The sequence below is a fragment of the Artemia sp. Qi Xiang Cuo genome, chromosome 11 (assembly GCF_049724085.1).
Source record: "Artemia sp. Qi Xiang Cuo chromosome 11, ASM4972408v1, whole genome shotgun sequence".
Lineage (NCBI taxonomy): Eukaryota > Metazoa > Arthropoda > Branchiopoda > Anostraca > Artemiidae > Artemia > Artemia sp. Qi Xiang Cuo.
Genome location: NC_142804.1, coordinates 61,822,866 through 61,838,952, shown reverse-complemented (window position 1 = coordinate 61,838,952; position 16,087 = coordinate 61,822,866). Strand labels below are relative to the sequence as shown.

At 34.4% G+C, this 16,087-nt stretch overlaps 1 protein-coding gene across 1 annotated transcript in view; it reads right to left on the bottom strand.

Moving 5' to 3' along the window:
* Window positions 1–16,087, bottom strand: part of LOC148947214 (uncharacterized) — a 45,935-nt gene that overhangs the window by 11,313 nt on the left and 18,535 nt on the right. The window contains exons 3-4 of the mRNA XM_089096932.1: window positions 7,630–8,704; window positions 4,531–4,634 (exon numbers count right to left, since the gene is read on the bottom strand). Of these exons, the coding sequence (XP_088953058.1) occupies window positions 4,531–4,634; window positions 7,630–8,704 (1,179 nt within the window). The remainder of the gene's footprint in view (window positions 1–4,530; window positions 4,635–7,629; window positions 8,705–16,087) is intronic.

Sequence of the window (16,087 nt, the reverse complement as noted above, 5' to 3'; positions counted from 1 at the left end):
ATTCCAAAGGACCAAAGGACCTAAGGCTAATAGAAAATGATAACCTTTCCCTTCCGTCAAGTTAAATGTTTAATATGTAAGCTTGAAAGAATAGAAAAAGTTAAACAGATATCGGGCCAAAGATGATATAAGTATTGCTTTCTTTGATAACTGTAGCTGATCAAAGAAGTACAATCAAGGTATCTATTAAAAAACTCCACGTCAAAATTTTGTCGAAAGGCACACGTCAAAAAGTCGAAAGGCCACGTCAAAAGGCACAAATCACTTCCAATATCTAGGTTTATCTTGGATATACCGTGTCTAATTATATTTTATAAGCCAAACAAAATAGAAACTATAGTTATTTTTGTGATTCCTATGTGTAACAAGGCAAAGGAATTGACTGTCACCCTTAGTTTCACACCTTAGGATAACACAACCTAGATCCAGCAATATAGGGATTTCTCTTGACTAGCACCAAGCTTATTTTTCTGGATTAAGTAGTGGAGGGTTCATCATTTTCTGTTTTTACTCCTCCCGTTCATTACACAGCTTATGCTCTGTGATGAACGGGGAAATCTGTGTCTTGATTGGGAACTTTCATCGTTGGTATGAGAACTTTCATCATTGCAGTATGTACCAGAGGAACCGTCCCCTCTAAGGAAATATTTATTAGAGGAAACACAGGACGTGGCACCTCAGGTCAAATAGTGTGACCCTTATGGCCCCCACCCTCCACAGATTGCACACTTGTAAAGCCTGCTCTAGTTGTAATGTCAGCGCGGAAAGAACATTCGGAATCCTTGGGACAATTCAATCAAGTTACAATACTCTAGCGGCACCGCCTATAGTGCCATATGATGGTGGCGTTAGAGAGCTAATACTGGTGTCGACGGGTACCAGAAGGGACAAACGGTAATATTCTATCTGCTTACATGCACAGTATTAACGAAGACTTAAAATTTATACTAACAGTAATGGGACAATTGCTGAGAAATGAAGTTGTAGATGGCACATGGGTAGATATCAATTTTTTGTATAAAACTATACCAAAATCGTCTTAAAAACTGTTAGTTTTAAGTTTAACCAGTAAATATATTCGTCAGCAGGAGTGAAAATTTTTATTGACCCACATCCCTTATTTAACTAATTCAAGTGCAAAAAAGCGACAATTTTAATAATTTTACCCTCCTAAAGTGGCACTTTGCAGAAAATGAAATGGATGGTTTTTTAACGTGTAATGAAACATTCACTTACGAATATTACAAGCATGCCTCAAAATATGGTGAATAACAATAATCACCTACCGAAGAATTTTATTATTCACTTCACGAGCGACAATGTACCCTTGCCTAATCTAAATTCGCGAAAAACTTTGGGTAAAGGGAAGGTAAAAATGGGGGAGAACATTGTAAATTGTACTTAAAAAGCTATGTATTGACGTTCTTGGATATTTTGTTTAAAAATACGTATAAAATCTATGATAAATATGGGTTGGAGTTAGAGTATTATTTTTCTACACCTCACCTGGCGATGGACCTAAAACTTTAAATCGCGAAATAAAACAGGTCTTATAACCGAGGTTGATCAACACCTATTCGTACAAAGATTACAAAGATACAAAGATAATTATATAAAAAGATACAAAGATAATTAGAAAGTAAAAAGTACAAAGATAATTAGAAAGATGAGTAAGGCTAAAGCCTCGTTCAAGTGCACATTTATCTCAATTGCTAGAGCAGGATGACCGTCCTGTTCTTTTTCTCTCTCTTTTTTTCTTTTAAGCCAAGTAATAACCTCTAAATCATTATACTATACTCTCTTTTAAACAAATAAGAACATTTCATCCCCCCCCCCTAGAAGTGAACGTATCGTTTTCGTATCTATGACGCATGCAATATTACAAAAAGAGCATAGCTAAGCATACAATACCAAGTGTACTTAGTCTATTTACCAAAGGCATTTTAGGTACTTTCATAATACCAAGAGGACAAATGAACAACCTGGACCATCCAACGTGACAAAATCAACCCAAAAGGCTAAGGCAAAGGGCAATCTAAAAATATATAAAGTAATGATAATCTAAAACTAATAAAAAAAATATACAGCCATAATACTGTCAGTTAAAATTACAGCCAGTAAAAAAAAAAATTGAAGAGAAAGGGAAAAGCTGAGCCTATTATACGCAGAAGCAGTAACTAAAAAAAATAAAAACCAAATATTAAGAAAAAATAACCTTCCGGAAAAAATATACGCGACAGCGACAACTATAAGTGATATCAAGAAATTAAGCATCAGAACATTTCAAAAATAAAGCAAAGAACAAAGTTTACGCTAAAGTTTTTTATTGTTTAAAAAAAAACAGAGTTGTGAGAAAGTCAAACTTTAGCGTATAGAGCGAGGCGTTGAGGAGGGGACAGCCCCTTTCATATACGGAATAATTTCTGTTCGTTTTAAGTTTTAACGTCGTTCCTTACTTTCAGTTAAAAAAAACTTGTTTTTTTATTTAATTTTTGAACGTTTTATAATTAATGCGGGTTTTGATTTTGGCTCACCGTACATGAATAATTAAAACAAAATTTGCATATTAATTTTTCTTTTATTTGGATTAATGACTTTCTTGAAACTTGTTTAATTTTATTTACGAAGGTTTTATTAGTAATAAATATACGTAACTAACGACTTAACTAACGTAAGAACTTCTATATTCATATATTTTTAATACGTATATTAGGGGGTTCTTCCCCTAGTCAATACTTTGCTCTTAAAGCTAAAGTTCCAATTTTGTTCCAATTCTTTAAAAATGACCCCTGAATCACAAAGGCCTTTAATTAGAATAAATAGCTCTTACGAAAGTACTAAAAAATCTTTGGCTTAAAGAGCGAGGTATTGACAAGGGGGCGAACCCAATTATATACGGACTAATCTCTGTTCGTTTTAAGTTTTGATGTTGTTCCTTACTTTCAGTTGAAAAACTTGTTAATTTCTGATCTTTTTTTAAAATAATGCTGCGAAATCCGGCGCCCCATTCTTAACAATGTCCCTTCCCCCATGAAAACTTCCTTCATGGAAAGATCTTCCAAAATAACCCCCGATCCCCCCCCCACTACCAGAAAAAATCCCCCCTGAAAGCGTCTGTATACTTCCCAATAACCAATACCACATGTTAACAGTGGGTAAAGTTCATAATTTTCAGTCCTCCCCCTGGAGACTTCAGGGGATTAAGTCATCCTAAGAGACATAGTTATCATATTTTCGACCATGCTGAACAAAATGGCTATCTCAAAATTTTGACCGGGTGACTTTGGGAAAAAAATGAGCGTGGGAGGGGGCCTAGTTGCCCTCTGGTTGGTCACTTAAAAAGGGCAATAGAACTTTTAATTTCCATTCCAATGAGCCCTCTCACGATATTCTAGGACCACTGGGTCGATACGATCACCCCTGAAAAAAAAGCACGCATTGGTGATCCTACTTCAGGCAAAAAATACAAAATTCGACATTTTTGCAGATAGGAGCTTGAAACCTCTACAATGGGGTTCTCTGATACGCTGAATATGATGGTGTGATTTTCTATAACTTTAAGGTTCTATAACTGTTAGGAGGTCTTTCCCCCTTTTTTCAAAAATCAGCCAAATTTTCACAGGCACGTAATTTTTGATGGACATGACTAAAGTTGGTGAAACTTGTTTGAAATGAGCATTAAAATCTGATATTTTTGATGTATCTATTGGTATCAACATCCCGTTTTCTAGAGTTTCGTTTACCATTGGGCCGGGTCGCTCCTTACTTACAGTTCGTTACCACGAACTGTTTGATATTTGATAATTAAACCCCGTCCAATTTCTAACAACTTCAACTAAGATCTACTAAGCTTCAAAATATTGGTTTTCTTTTTTAAAGTTTTTGAATTGTTGTAATCCCTTTTTATAAGTTATTATATATAAATATATATATATATATATATATATATATATATATATATATATATATATATATATATATATATATATATATATTTATATATAATAACTTATATATATGTATGTTATTATATATATATAGATATATATAAATACGCATTATATATAATGCGTAAAGAGCAAAACACTTGTACTTGCAAAAACACGTTAATGCATTTTAGCAGAGGATTGCAGCGATACAAAAGGGATAAAAAAGAAAACCAAAAGTTGAAAGCTTAATTGTAACTAGTGTTCGAAAAGCATCATTACCGAGATTGTTTTCTTATAAGTAAGTATAAGCAATGTCTTTTTAAGATAGTAAAAAAAGTTTACAGAACTTTTTAAAGTTCAGTTCAGAATCACAAAAGTTATTATATAAACTGTAAAAAAATATTTACGGTTTAGGAGCAATATTTTAATTCAAATTAGAATAATACCTGAAAATTTTAAAATTAGTTCGTTTTTTTACTAGATAAATCCACTCGCTACGTGATGAATATATATATATATATATATATATATATATATATATATATACATATATATATATATATATATATATATATGTGTGAAAAGAAAGAGAAATACAAACTCTCAAACATTGTAAACTAAGCTTCTTTAAAGAACAGGATTTGAATGCAAACTTCAAAGACAAATCGGTCACTTTATTGCAACTGAGGTCCAACTCTGTCAACCCTGTAAAAATGAAATATTCAGAGCAACCTATAATTCAGAACAAGTCGGGTTCCTTCGATAATTCCACATAGCATATTCAAAAACAGGGGTGTTGTATGGATTCATAAAAATATTCAGCCAACAAATTGGGGAAGATTTATCATATTGCCCATTGTGTCCTATGTTCTTCGACAAATAGTTTCTTGCAGAGCCAGCCTCTCCAACCAGATAAGGGTCAGAACTTATTTTGCAATATAAAATAGTTGCTGAACAGAACAGAGCATGAAAAGATCCTTATAACAAAAAGACGGAATAAGTCAGGGGCAGCCAGAGAACCAGGACCAGAATGACCCCAAACCAACGGCATACCGAATGTTCAGAAAATACTTGAATAATTACCCTTACTAATAAGTGTTGTAAATATTTAAAACTACTGCACTAAAAAACATGTTAACAGACAGTCCAACGGAACACCACAAGTATTTAACTAGTATGAACTGGACTTTTAATTTTTATCTTTTCAGTAGAAGATTAGTTAATAAATACAAAAGTATTTAAATATAATTAATCTATACTATTACATTAAAATATAGTGTAAAATTAATCTGAAAAAATTAGAAAAAAAAACTACAAATATTATAAGAATCACCAAAAAATTTAATTAAGACAATTAGAATCCACTGAATGTAAATTGAATATGTAAAAGATACTGCTTCCAGTAAATGGTTAATGGCATTAGCCTTTAGGGGAGTTACGTTTTTGTTGAGAGGGTTGAGTTGAGTTGAGCCTTTAAGGGGTTGAGTTTATAATCCAATTTTATATTGATTTGATTTGCCACTTAATTTTATCACATTTTCTGTCCTTTTTTATTAATGGATTAAAAAAAATTTCAGAAAAAAGTCGTTTAAAGAAAATTAAATACTAGGCCTATAAAAAAACTAATATAAGAAAAAATAGAAAAATACAATAAATAAACTTACAAACGACTAGAAATCACTACTAAAAAACAAGTTAAACCAAAAACGAAAAGAAATTAAATGAACAGTCTTAGCAAAAAAATATACATCAGGCACTAATATAAAATGCTAAATAAACTTCAAACGAGTAAAGCTGGAATTAAATATGCAAATCAAGCTTAAAACAAACAGAAATGTTGTGATAATGAAGCATAAATGAAACTCAAAACAAACAATCATAGCAAAAATAAAAATAAAACAGGTACTAATATAAATGAATAAATAAATCTTAAAACGAGCTAAACTTAAATTGAATATGCAAATCAAGCTTGAAAGGAACAAAATTCCTACAAAAGAGTTTGGGTTTTGCCTCCTTCTTTCAATGTAAAAGTCTAAAAACTACTAAGTCATTGCCGCTTTACATTAAATTTCTGCCGGATACCAAGGGCTCTGCTGGGGCAAAAAGAGTAAGGGAGGGAACTTGTGATTAACAATGGATGAGACACTGGCTCTTGATCAGAGTTAGGAAGATAATTCGTAAATAAATATGTACAAAACTTTAAAATTCAAAAAATTTCTATGACTGCCCTTCTATAGGGCCATAAAAAATCATCGAGATTTTTACTTTCATTTAAAAAAAACTTGTTTTTTTTTATTGAATTTCTTATCATTTTTCAAATAGTGCCAGTGAATCTGGCTCACCCTCTATAAAATATACCCCCCCCCCTTCACATAAAACTCACCCGTGGAAATTTATTCCAACTTAAAGTGTCTCCCCCCTCCCCTCTCGTCAAATACCCTCCAGACAGATTCGTCATCGGTAATAATCATCCCCTCCCCAGGACATGGCGTGTGTACTAGGTAATGTCGTCCAAAAAACTTTTAATATCAATATTTTATTTTTCTAATCATTAAGACTAAATAAAAATCATGTTTGTACAAAAAAAACTGTTCGTCAATAACAATAGAAAATACTTAAACATATCTTTTAAGTATTTTTTTGGCCATCCTATAAAAATACTATTGTCAGCAGGGCCGTATCCTAATTTTTTTTTAGAGGGGGGGGGGTGTTTAAAAATGGACTTTTATTTCGAAGGAGGGTTTTGCAAAAACAAAACTCCAAAAAAAAACATACAAAAATTTGTTTATATTCATTTTTGCTATGTTTTTACGACTCGAACAAACATTATCGGGGGGGGGGGGGAACGTTCTTTTATATGTTATTGTATTCTAAAGGGAAAATATATTCAAGTTACTTGATTTTTCAGATGAATACTTGACATTAAAATATGACAGCCTCTGTCTTCTTAATTTGACGTAACACTCGTACGCAGGGCAGATGCAAGTAAAATTCAATACCATTCCCACTTGATCTCTTATTTTAGTACATCCAAACGATCAATTTTTTTTCAATAAAAGGTGGGGGGGGGGTACAAAAATATAACCAAAAAAATAACTTAGAATAGTAGTAAACTATGAAACATATGACATTATTTATAAATATTTAAGTATTTGACCAGCACTTTTTTGGGGACTAGAGCTTCAGAACAGTTCAAAACAAGTTTTTGGCGTTGAATTTTACTTGAAGTCTGGAAGTCAAGATAGACAGCATCCATCAAATGTTACTGTGTTCCATTTCATTACCTGAGCGACAGATAAACTCATGATAGCCCAATGAGCGTTTGAACTTTGGTACAAAGTTTCTTTCAGTCAGAATAAACCAGAATAACTCCCCGTAAAATAAATTGCGGACGATTCAGGCGCAAAAGTTCTCCTTAGCATTCTATCCTTTGAACAAGACCTTGATCCCTAATCGGTTCCTCCATCACCTCAGAAAAGCCCTTTTCCTGTGGAAATTAGTCCACAGACATCAAAACAGGCGGAAGATAGCCCCCGGATAATCCCCCCGGAATATCTATATATCCAGACTTTACCAACGGGACTTTAAAAAAAATTAAAATGAAATTTCGTATCGTAGGCCTAAGTGATAAGATAACCGACAACGTGCGTTCGATTTATGTTTCTCTTGGGTAAACTGCAGTAAATATAATTTTACTTACTTTTCAAATTACTAAGCGGGGGTCTGGCAACGACGATTCCAACATTTTGGAGGCCAGTGAATGCCTCATCGGTTAGATTACAGTCTTTCACTTTAAGAGTAGCCAAATTGACTAAATTAGCAGCTATTTCTCTAAACAACTTGTCATCCAAAGGGCATGACTTTAAACTAAGAAATGTCAAATTTAGGAGCCACGAGGTGATAAATTGGAGGCACTCCTTGTCAATATCACTGCTATTTCTAAATGGAAAGTCTATTTCTAAATGAGTCAACTGTATATCCAATGGTTCATCAAACCATATCTTCATAGGACGAATACCAAGATACTGCCAGTTCAAAGCTATTTCAAGAGTTTTAAGTTGCTTTAGATACATTAAAGACTTCAGCCCAAGGGATAAATTGGATTCTAAACCATTGAAAGAGAATGTTATCAACTTTTCCAGGTGGCGACAAAGGAAACTGAAATTTTCACTAAAAATCAGATAGGTCTCGATGTGTAGATGGGTTATCTCAGTTTGATGAGTAGCAATAGCTTCAACAATCCTTTCTGTATCTTTTCCAAAATATACTAGGTTCAACGATTTTAGCCTCAAATCTGGTACTTTTAATAAACAAACTAATTGTTGAGTGTCTATATATTCTAAACTAAAATCAAGATTAAGTGAAATAATGTTGGAACATTTTGGTTCAATTATATGTCGTACTAATGACAGACTACTGTCGTAACAAGGTGACAGGCCAAGGTGAACTAGATTGGGCATGAAATTCGTCAATTTCATAAGTGTAGTTTCAACATAGGTACTATGTTTCATTTCAAAATGACTGACACTTGCTAAATTTCTTAAATCACAAACTGAATCCGCTCCAGGCGGATGAAAATAACTACAGTTTATTAAATATCTACAGTCATCCAAACTGAGGGTTACTAAAGAAGTACAGCAGCAAAGGAAACTCTCAATTTCTCTTTCGTTTATATTACACTTTCGGAAACTTAAATGATTTACATGAGGCGAAAATAACTTCCAACACTTCAATATTTGTTCCCATTCGGTCTCTGAAGTCTCCAAACCAAAGTCCTAGAAACAGAAAACACAAATTTGACAAAGTAAAACGTTTAAATTATATATGATTTTGACGAGTCAAAATTGAGGCTGTTTAGTACGCTTTCTATTTTATCCCGTACCGTCACGATTTTCAGAGGCGTTTTTCTGAATTCAAAGCATTACAAAGGTTTAAATTACATGATTAGTTACAAAGAATCTACCAATATAATAACTGTCTCAAAATAAGATTCATTTTTCATTTTCCTTGGTTCTTCAAAGGATATTTATGGCTCTATCACATATCAGGTTTTATAATTAAATAGAGTCAAACCTAAACCTGTTTCATTATACACATTAATAAAGTAACTCTGACAAAGTGTTGAGCGATATTTGATATCAATACATTAGACGAAATATCGAATATCGAAACGTATTATCGAAATCAATATTTTTCTGGGGTCTCTAACCCCCTATATTCCCCGCGGAAAATCCACCACATGAATATTCTGCAAATTTTCAGGAGACATCTTCGAGATTCTATGCAGGTTTGAATTCTTTCTTCTATAATTCATTTAATTTATCCTTATCTTACATCTTACCCTGGCTTATTTTTTGCAAGAATTCATTTCCGGCTCCCGAGTCAGATACATGTGTATTATTACAAACTGAGTATGAAAAGTTCATAACAGATGACATTATAATTAAAAGTTGAAATTTTGAATGTTATCAAAGCTAAACTAACCGATCAGACATGGTGAATTTTCTCAGTCTGGAGAATTCTGTCAAGGAAAAGGAGTTAACTGTCACGAGGCCGTATCCAGGGGGGGGAGGGGGGTTACCCGGTTTGAACCCCCCCCCCCGAAATTTTTGACTGAGTCGAAAATTAGTAAAACCTAGGTAAAAATCAGTAAAATCAGTCGAAAACTGAGTCAAAAATTGAAGGCTCACCTTATGAAAATTGCCACTGAGTGGGGGATCAAGGACAAGGTTGTTGCGAAAGTAACTGATAATGGAGCAAATATAGTTTGGGACGTAAGGGATGCTGCATCCCAAGTAGGTACATGATGGACACATATTTCGTTCTTTACACATAATGTAAATTTGATGGGGGGGGGTGCTATTATTGATAATTCTAAATTTTTTCCATTCGTCCAAAATGCTAAAATATTTTAAGTTATTTAATACGTATTGTTTTAGATACTGACAATATGCGCCAGGTTCAAATCTCTATTTACAATATTTGCACCAAAAAACTAAAACCTGATGCGACCAGTACGGACATGCTGATGTTTTTTAATAGCCAGTAGTTTTTTTTTCTTTTTTACAGAGCCCAAAAAATTCCAAATATAGGTTTTTATTATATTCATTTATTTTATCGAAGCTTATTTGTATTTTTTTTTTTTAAGTTATTTTAGTTTTGAAAAAAAGTTATACAAAATACCCATTATTTACCATTTGCGTCTACTGAACTTCAGAAATTCCATGAGATGGCAAAAACTAATCCGATATACCGATATCGATATACCGAATATCGGAAGTAAAACTATGGATATATCCATTAATCAAAATGTCACCAAACACTACGGTGACCCTACTTCCTCAAACAGAACCAGTAAAATACAACTGAGTTGTATCAGTACTACGAATCAAAATTACATGTATTCAAAAAATTTTTTGTTTTTCTTGTCCGCATGCAGTCAAAATATGTACTGTATGGCGTGTTGTAGCAACAATGACTACATTAATAAAAATAATGAAGCTAAAAATAAATCAATGACTGACAATCTGCGTACGTAATAGGAGAAAAGTAGAATTAATGTTAGAAATACAATAAAGGATAAAAAAATTCAGATAAAGATGAGGAAAGAATTTGTTTTTCAGAATGGGCATTCCTAAAGTCTTAGTTTCGGTCAGTCTCCCCTGTTTTGTCCCGCGGTTAATTATCAGTCTGAAACTTTCGGGTAAAGTTTTGTGAGGGAGGAATATAAACTTTTCGTTTCTTATAGCCTACTGTATCAATGTCTCATGCTTACGGGCAATTAACGGGGAAGGCTTGAAATCTTTTGTTTTGTATTTTTTTGTTTGTGAGAGAGATTTTTTATGCGACATAAATTGCCAATTGCTAATGGTAAGAAAAAGTTGTCAAATTTAACAAGGAATTGAAATCTTTCACATCAAACTTCGTTATAGGTTTAATAATTAATTTTGAAGGGGGTATCATAATAGGAGACATTAGTTGGAATTATTCCCCAAATTCCTTCTGAAGAGCAAAAATATTTTTGATTTAATTTCCAATTCTCAACAGCAATCACTTTATCGTTCGAAAGATTCTTTTTTTTGGCAAGCTGTTTCTAGTAGATAAATAGTTCTATAGATCAATCAATAAGAAAAAAAATATTTTCATTGGGCCTGGATCATTTGGCAGTGTCCAAGATTTATACACGTTTGCCTTGCCAAACAGTTCGCGTGTCGCGGTAGCGACACGGCTCAAAAGCAACCGAACCTCTAAAAAAAACTAAATTTTGATATCAATTGATATATCAAAATAAATTGTCTTGTTAAGCTGATTCTAAATATACAAGATTCATTAAGATTAGTGATACACATCAAAGGTTACGAGTCTGAAAAAATTTTCCTGACTTTTGAAAAAAAGAGGAAACACACCCTAGAAGTTACAGAATCCAAGTGAAAATTAAACCATCGAATTCAGTGTGTCAGAGAACTTAGCTGTAGAGTTTTCAAGTTCACATATGTAACAACAGCGAATTTCGCATTTTTGCCAAAAGAAAGTTTACGGATGTATGTTTTTTTTCCCAGGGCTGATAATATCGAACCAATTGTGCTAGAACACCAAGAGAGGGACCACTCAAACGGAAAATAAGTTATTGTGCCCTTTTTAAGTAGCCAAAAAGATGGGAGGGTACCTAGCTCCCCTCTCACATCCCTTTTTCCCCATACTTGTCCTATCACAACGTTGAGATAACAATTTTTTCAGCATAGTTGAAAGGCCCAAGAGCTATACCTGTGTCGATAACATGAACCCCCTCCCCCACTGCCCCTTGGGAAAGGTCTTTAAGGTATAAAACCTAATTTGATTCTGGTTGTTAATTTCTTTTTTTTTTCAAATTGATTTCAAATAATAAAGTGTTAGAAAGTTGTTTCAGAGTCTAAGCCCGTTTTTGGCGAATTTCCTCAAGGGACTATTTTATACCCAGTTTTTTTCTACTCATGGTCAATAATACTGCCGCTGAATTGGAAAGTAAAGGGAGGTATGTTGATTACTGAAGTATACTTAAAATTTTTTATAAAGCGACTCCAGTAGAGCTGTTGCAATAGTTGAAAAAGTGAGAAAAGAGTCAGATGTCTTTACTAATGATTGAATGAAAATATGAATTACATTTTGCCGATTTAATTTATTTTAAGAATATTAACCCGACTTTTAATCCCCTTCTCTGTGAACAGATAGTTGTAAATAAAACTAAACTGTTAGGAATAACAGTTTACGTAATACCTTTAATCAGGCAATTTTTTTCCAAGAGAAATAAAAGATAAATGAACATTAGCCTGATCGTCCTCAGGAAATTATTTAATATTTAAGAATCCGGTAATTCTTTATGGGCATCATTACATTTATTTCTAGGTAAATAATGAAGCTTATCTAAATATTCTTCGTGATCATATCATGGAAACTTCCAGCTCAGGTTTTCCTTATTCACTGCAGATAAGATAGGCGCATGTTATTTGCTCCTTTTAAGTGGCAAGAGATTCATTTCGAATTTTATAAGCTATTGTTTTGTTCCTTGGACTTAGACCAGTGTATATAAATGATAATAATCAAGACCTCCTGAAGATTTCTGAATCAAAATCTCGATCCTTTGTTTAAATTCAGTTTTGGTTTTACATTAGTATTACAAGCTAGTGTTGAGTTATATTACATAAGAAAATCAAAAAGTCTTCGACATGACTTTATTCATACTTCTCAATAATAATATCATATATTAAAACTCACACGGAAAACTATATCATTCTCCATGTTTAAGGAAACACAATTAATTAACTTCATTTTTATTTTTCTGGCCTCCCCCAGGCCATTCAGCGTTTCCCCAGGTGGCTTTAGGGGAACACCCAAAAGATATGTAGGGTACCTCCACAGGAGGCACGCACCAAGGGGGGACCTTGTCCCTGAGGGTCCTTAAGAGAACCTGGGGTACCCTCACCCGGGGTCACAAATACAGGCGGAGGAAGAAGAAAGCCCCTCAAATGTACATTCAAAAGGGCCCAATGGTTTGTTCACAAGTCCCATGAGTTACAAACCTTCTCCCAATAATGGGTTAAATTGCATGGTGATGCATAACACCAGCGTGGGAGGATCCTCTATAGGAGGACAACTGCAGCACGGCGTAAGATCCAGATCTATGGACAACGGCCTCGGCAAAGGGCTACCTCGATCCTTTCGGGGTACCTGCAAGACTTGGGACCTTGCGTTCAACTCTAGTCCCATTTGAGGAGTGGCGCCCCTCGAGGAAATTATAACCTAGTAAACGATACAGTTCGCACGGGATTCTGACTAATGGATAATTCTTCTGGGCTTGGTATATTTTGACGGGCGTCTTCGGGCTGAAAAACCTCTTCTTAGCTAATTTATCTATTATGGGTTCCCTCCCCGTGGTAGGATAATATTTGTAGGCATGAATATATAATGAGTCGAAGGTAATAGGCTTGAGATTGTCTGTGCAAGATTTCAACTCTTGTTGATAGAAGAGCATCGCCAAGTGCTGAAAACCATGTTATGACCAAGATGGGCCTAGGATTGCACAAAGCCTCCAGTCATGGAGGGGGGCATTCTTGTTGTCCGGCTCTAAGCCGGTTTAAGCTCTTCGGCGATGGAGTAGGGCTGATGACCACTAAGGAAGCTGTTAAGTCTTGTTCAGGCTGGGAAGGTATTAATAATAGAAAACTAATTGCTGATTTTATGACTAAAAAGTTCAGGGTATCAGTTATAGCAGTATACGCCCCTGTAGAACCGACTGACGGAGATACTAGTGAGACAGATGAATTTTACTTACAGTTACAGGAGCAAATAGACAGGTTCCCAGGTAGAAATATGATGTTTTTACTGGGAGATTTTAACACCCAGGTCGGTAGAAATAGGGATAGATGGTATTCTAGCCTACGTAAATTTGGTGTAGGAAAAGAAAACAGTAATGGATACAGACTTTTGCAATTTTGTAGGTATAACAATCTAGTCATAACCAATACGGTGTTTGGTCATAAGTTAACATGGTATTCACGTGATGGTAAGACAGCAAACCTTATTGATTATGTTATAGTAAGCCGAAGACTGGCAGGATCAATACAAGATACTAGGGTATATAGGAGTGCCGTTATTGATGTTAAAAGTAAAGATCACCATCTAGTAGTGTCTAGGGTTAATTTTAAGGTGAAATTTCGGAAGGGTAAATGCCTCGCGGAAAGTTATGATGCTGGGAGACTCTATGATGAGAACTTGAGAGAAACTTCCAGGAACAGTTGAATACTAAGTTTGAGAATTAAAAATTTGACAAAGTGGAAGATGGTTGGAATAACTTTAGAAAAACAATTTGTGAAGTTGCAGAAGGTGTCTTAGTGAAGTGAGATAGAAATGCATCTTAGAATATTAGTTAAAAAGCTATATGTTTAATATAAAGGACAAAGGGCTTGCACAAGAATTATCTTAGTTATATATAATATGAAAACAAAAGGAATATAAGAAAAGTGGAGAAAGTATTAAAATATGAACTAAGGAGATGTGAAGTGGAGGCTATGGATAAAATTGCCGAGGATCTGGAAGATGCAGCTAGACGGCGTATATAGACGGCGTAAAATATTGTACTGGCATGTTAACAAATTGGGAGGGAGTAGTCAATGCGGACTTGGCCCAGTTAAAGATAAGAATGGGGCCTCAACTATCGAAAAGGAAAAAAATAAAGAGAGAAGGGTGAAACATTTTAAAAATTTGCCTAACCCAGATAGAGTTGAAGTAAGAGATAGAGAGGAAAATGAAAAAGTTTGTGATACCTTGGATGTGAAGGAAGATTTTTTTTGTGAGGAGGAATTAGCAACACTACTAAAAGCACTAAAAAATAATAAGGCCCCAGGTGCTGATGGGATGGTAAATGACTTCCTTAAGTATGGTGGCTCTGATGTTAGAAATAAGTTACAGAAGATTATGAATAGGATTGTTGAAAAAGGGGAAGTACCTAACGATTTTTGAAAAGCCTTAATTAAGCCACTTTATAAGAAATGGGGTAAAAGTGAATGTGGAAATTATCAAGGCATTAGTCTGTTCTGTCAAGATAGTAAATACTTAGTAATATAATACTTTTTAGAATGAGAAATGCCGTAAACAAAGATTTAAGAGAAGAACAATGCGGTTTCGGAAAAAGTAGAGGATGTGTCGACGATATTTTTCACTCTTAGGCTAATAATTGAAGAGTGCCTGAGTTTTCAAACACATTTGGTTCTCAGTTTTATATATTATGAGCAAGCGTTCAATTCTATTGACAAAAGAGTTTAGTCATAGTTGTATCCATACAAATACATTAAAGTAACTAGGGCTTTATATGAGAATGTCAATGCTGCGTTTAAGGTGGGACATGAGGTTAGCAACTGGTTTTATATCAAATCAGGAGTTAAGCAGGGTTGTGTTCTATCCCTCTTTATATGGATTATTTTGAAGGACTTTGTCTTAAGGAGCACAGGAAAGGCAATGGGTGACCACGGAATAAATGGGGAAGAAAACGTCTCCTGGACTTAGATTATGCTGATGATTTAAGCATCCTAGATGAAAGTGTGAGCAAAATGAATGAAGTTTTAGAGGTTTTGCGAGTTCAGGGTGCTAGAATAGGTTTGAAAATTAATGTTAAGAAGACTAAGTCACTAAGGCTAGGAATAAGGAATAAGGATGAAAAGGTTACGTTGGGTAATGAAAAGATTGATCGGGTGGACAGCTTCACTTAACTTGGTAGTATTATTAGTAAAGATGGTGAGAACAGGGAAGATGTTAAAATTAGAATAGCCAAGGCTCAGGGTGTCTTGTCACAGTTAAAAAAAAGTTTGGAAGAATAAGAAGATAAGTCTGCAATCCAAGATTAGAATATTAGAAGCTACAGTGATGACAGTGGTTAAATATGGCTCTGAAGCATGGGCGCTCCGAAAAGCAGAAGAAGATTTGCTAGATGTTTTCCAGAAAAATTGTTTAAGGATTGTTCTGGGTACCCGGCTGACTGACCGTATTTCAAACAATAGGCTATACAAAAATGTGGTTCAATACCGCTCTCTAGGGCTATAATGAAAGAAAGGTTGAGGTGGCTAGGGCACGTTGTGCGGATGAAGGATGACAGATTGCCGAAGATTGTTCTTTTCGGCCAACCGTCT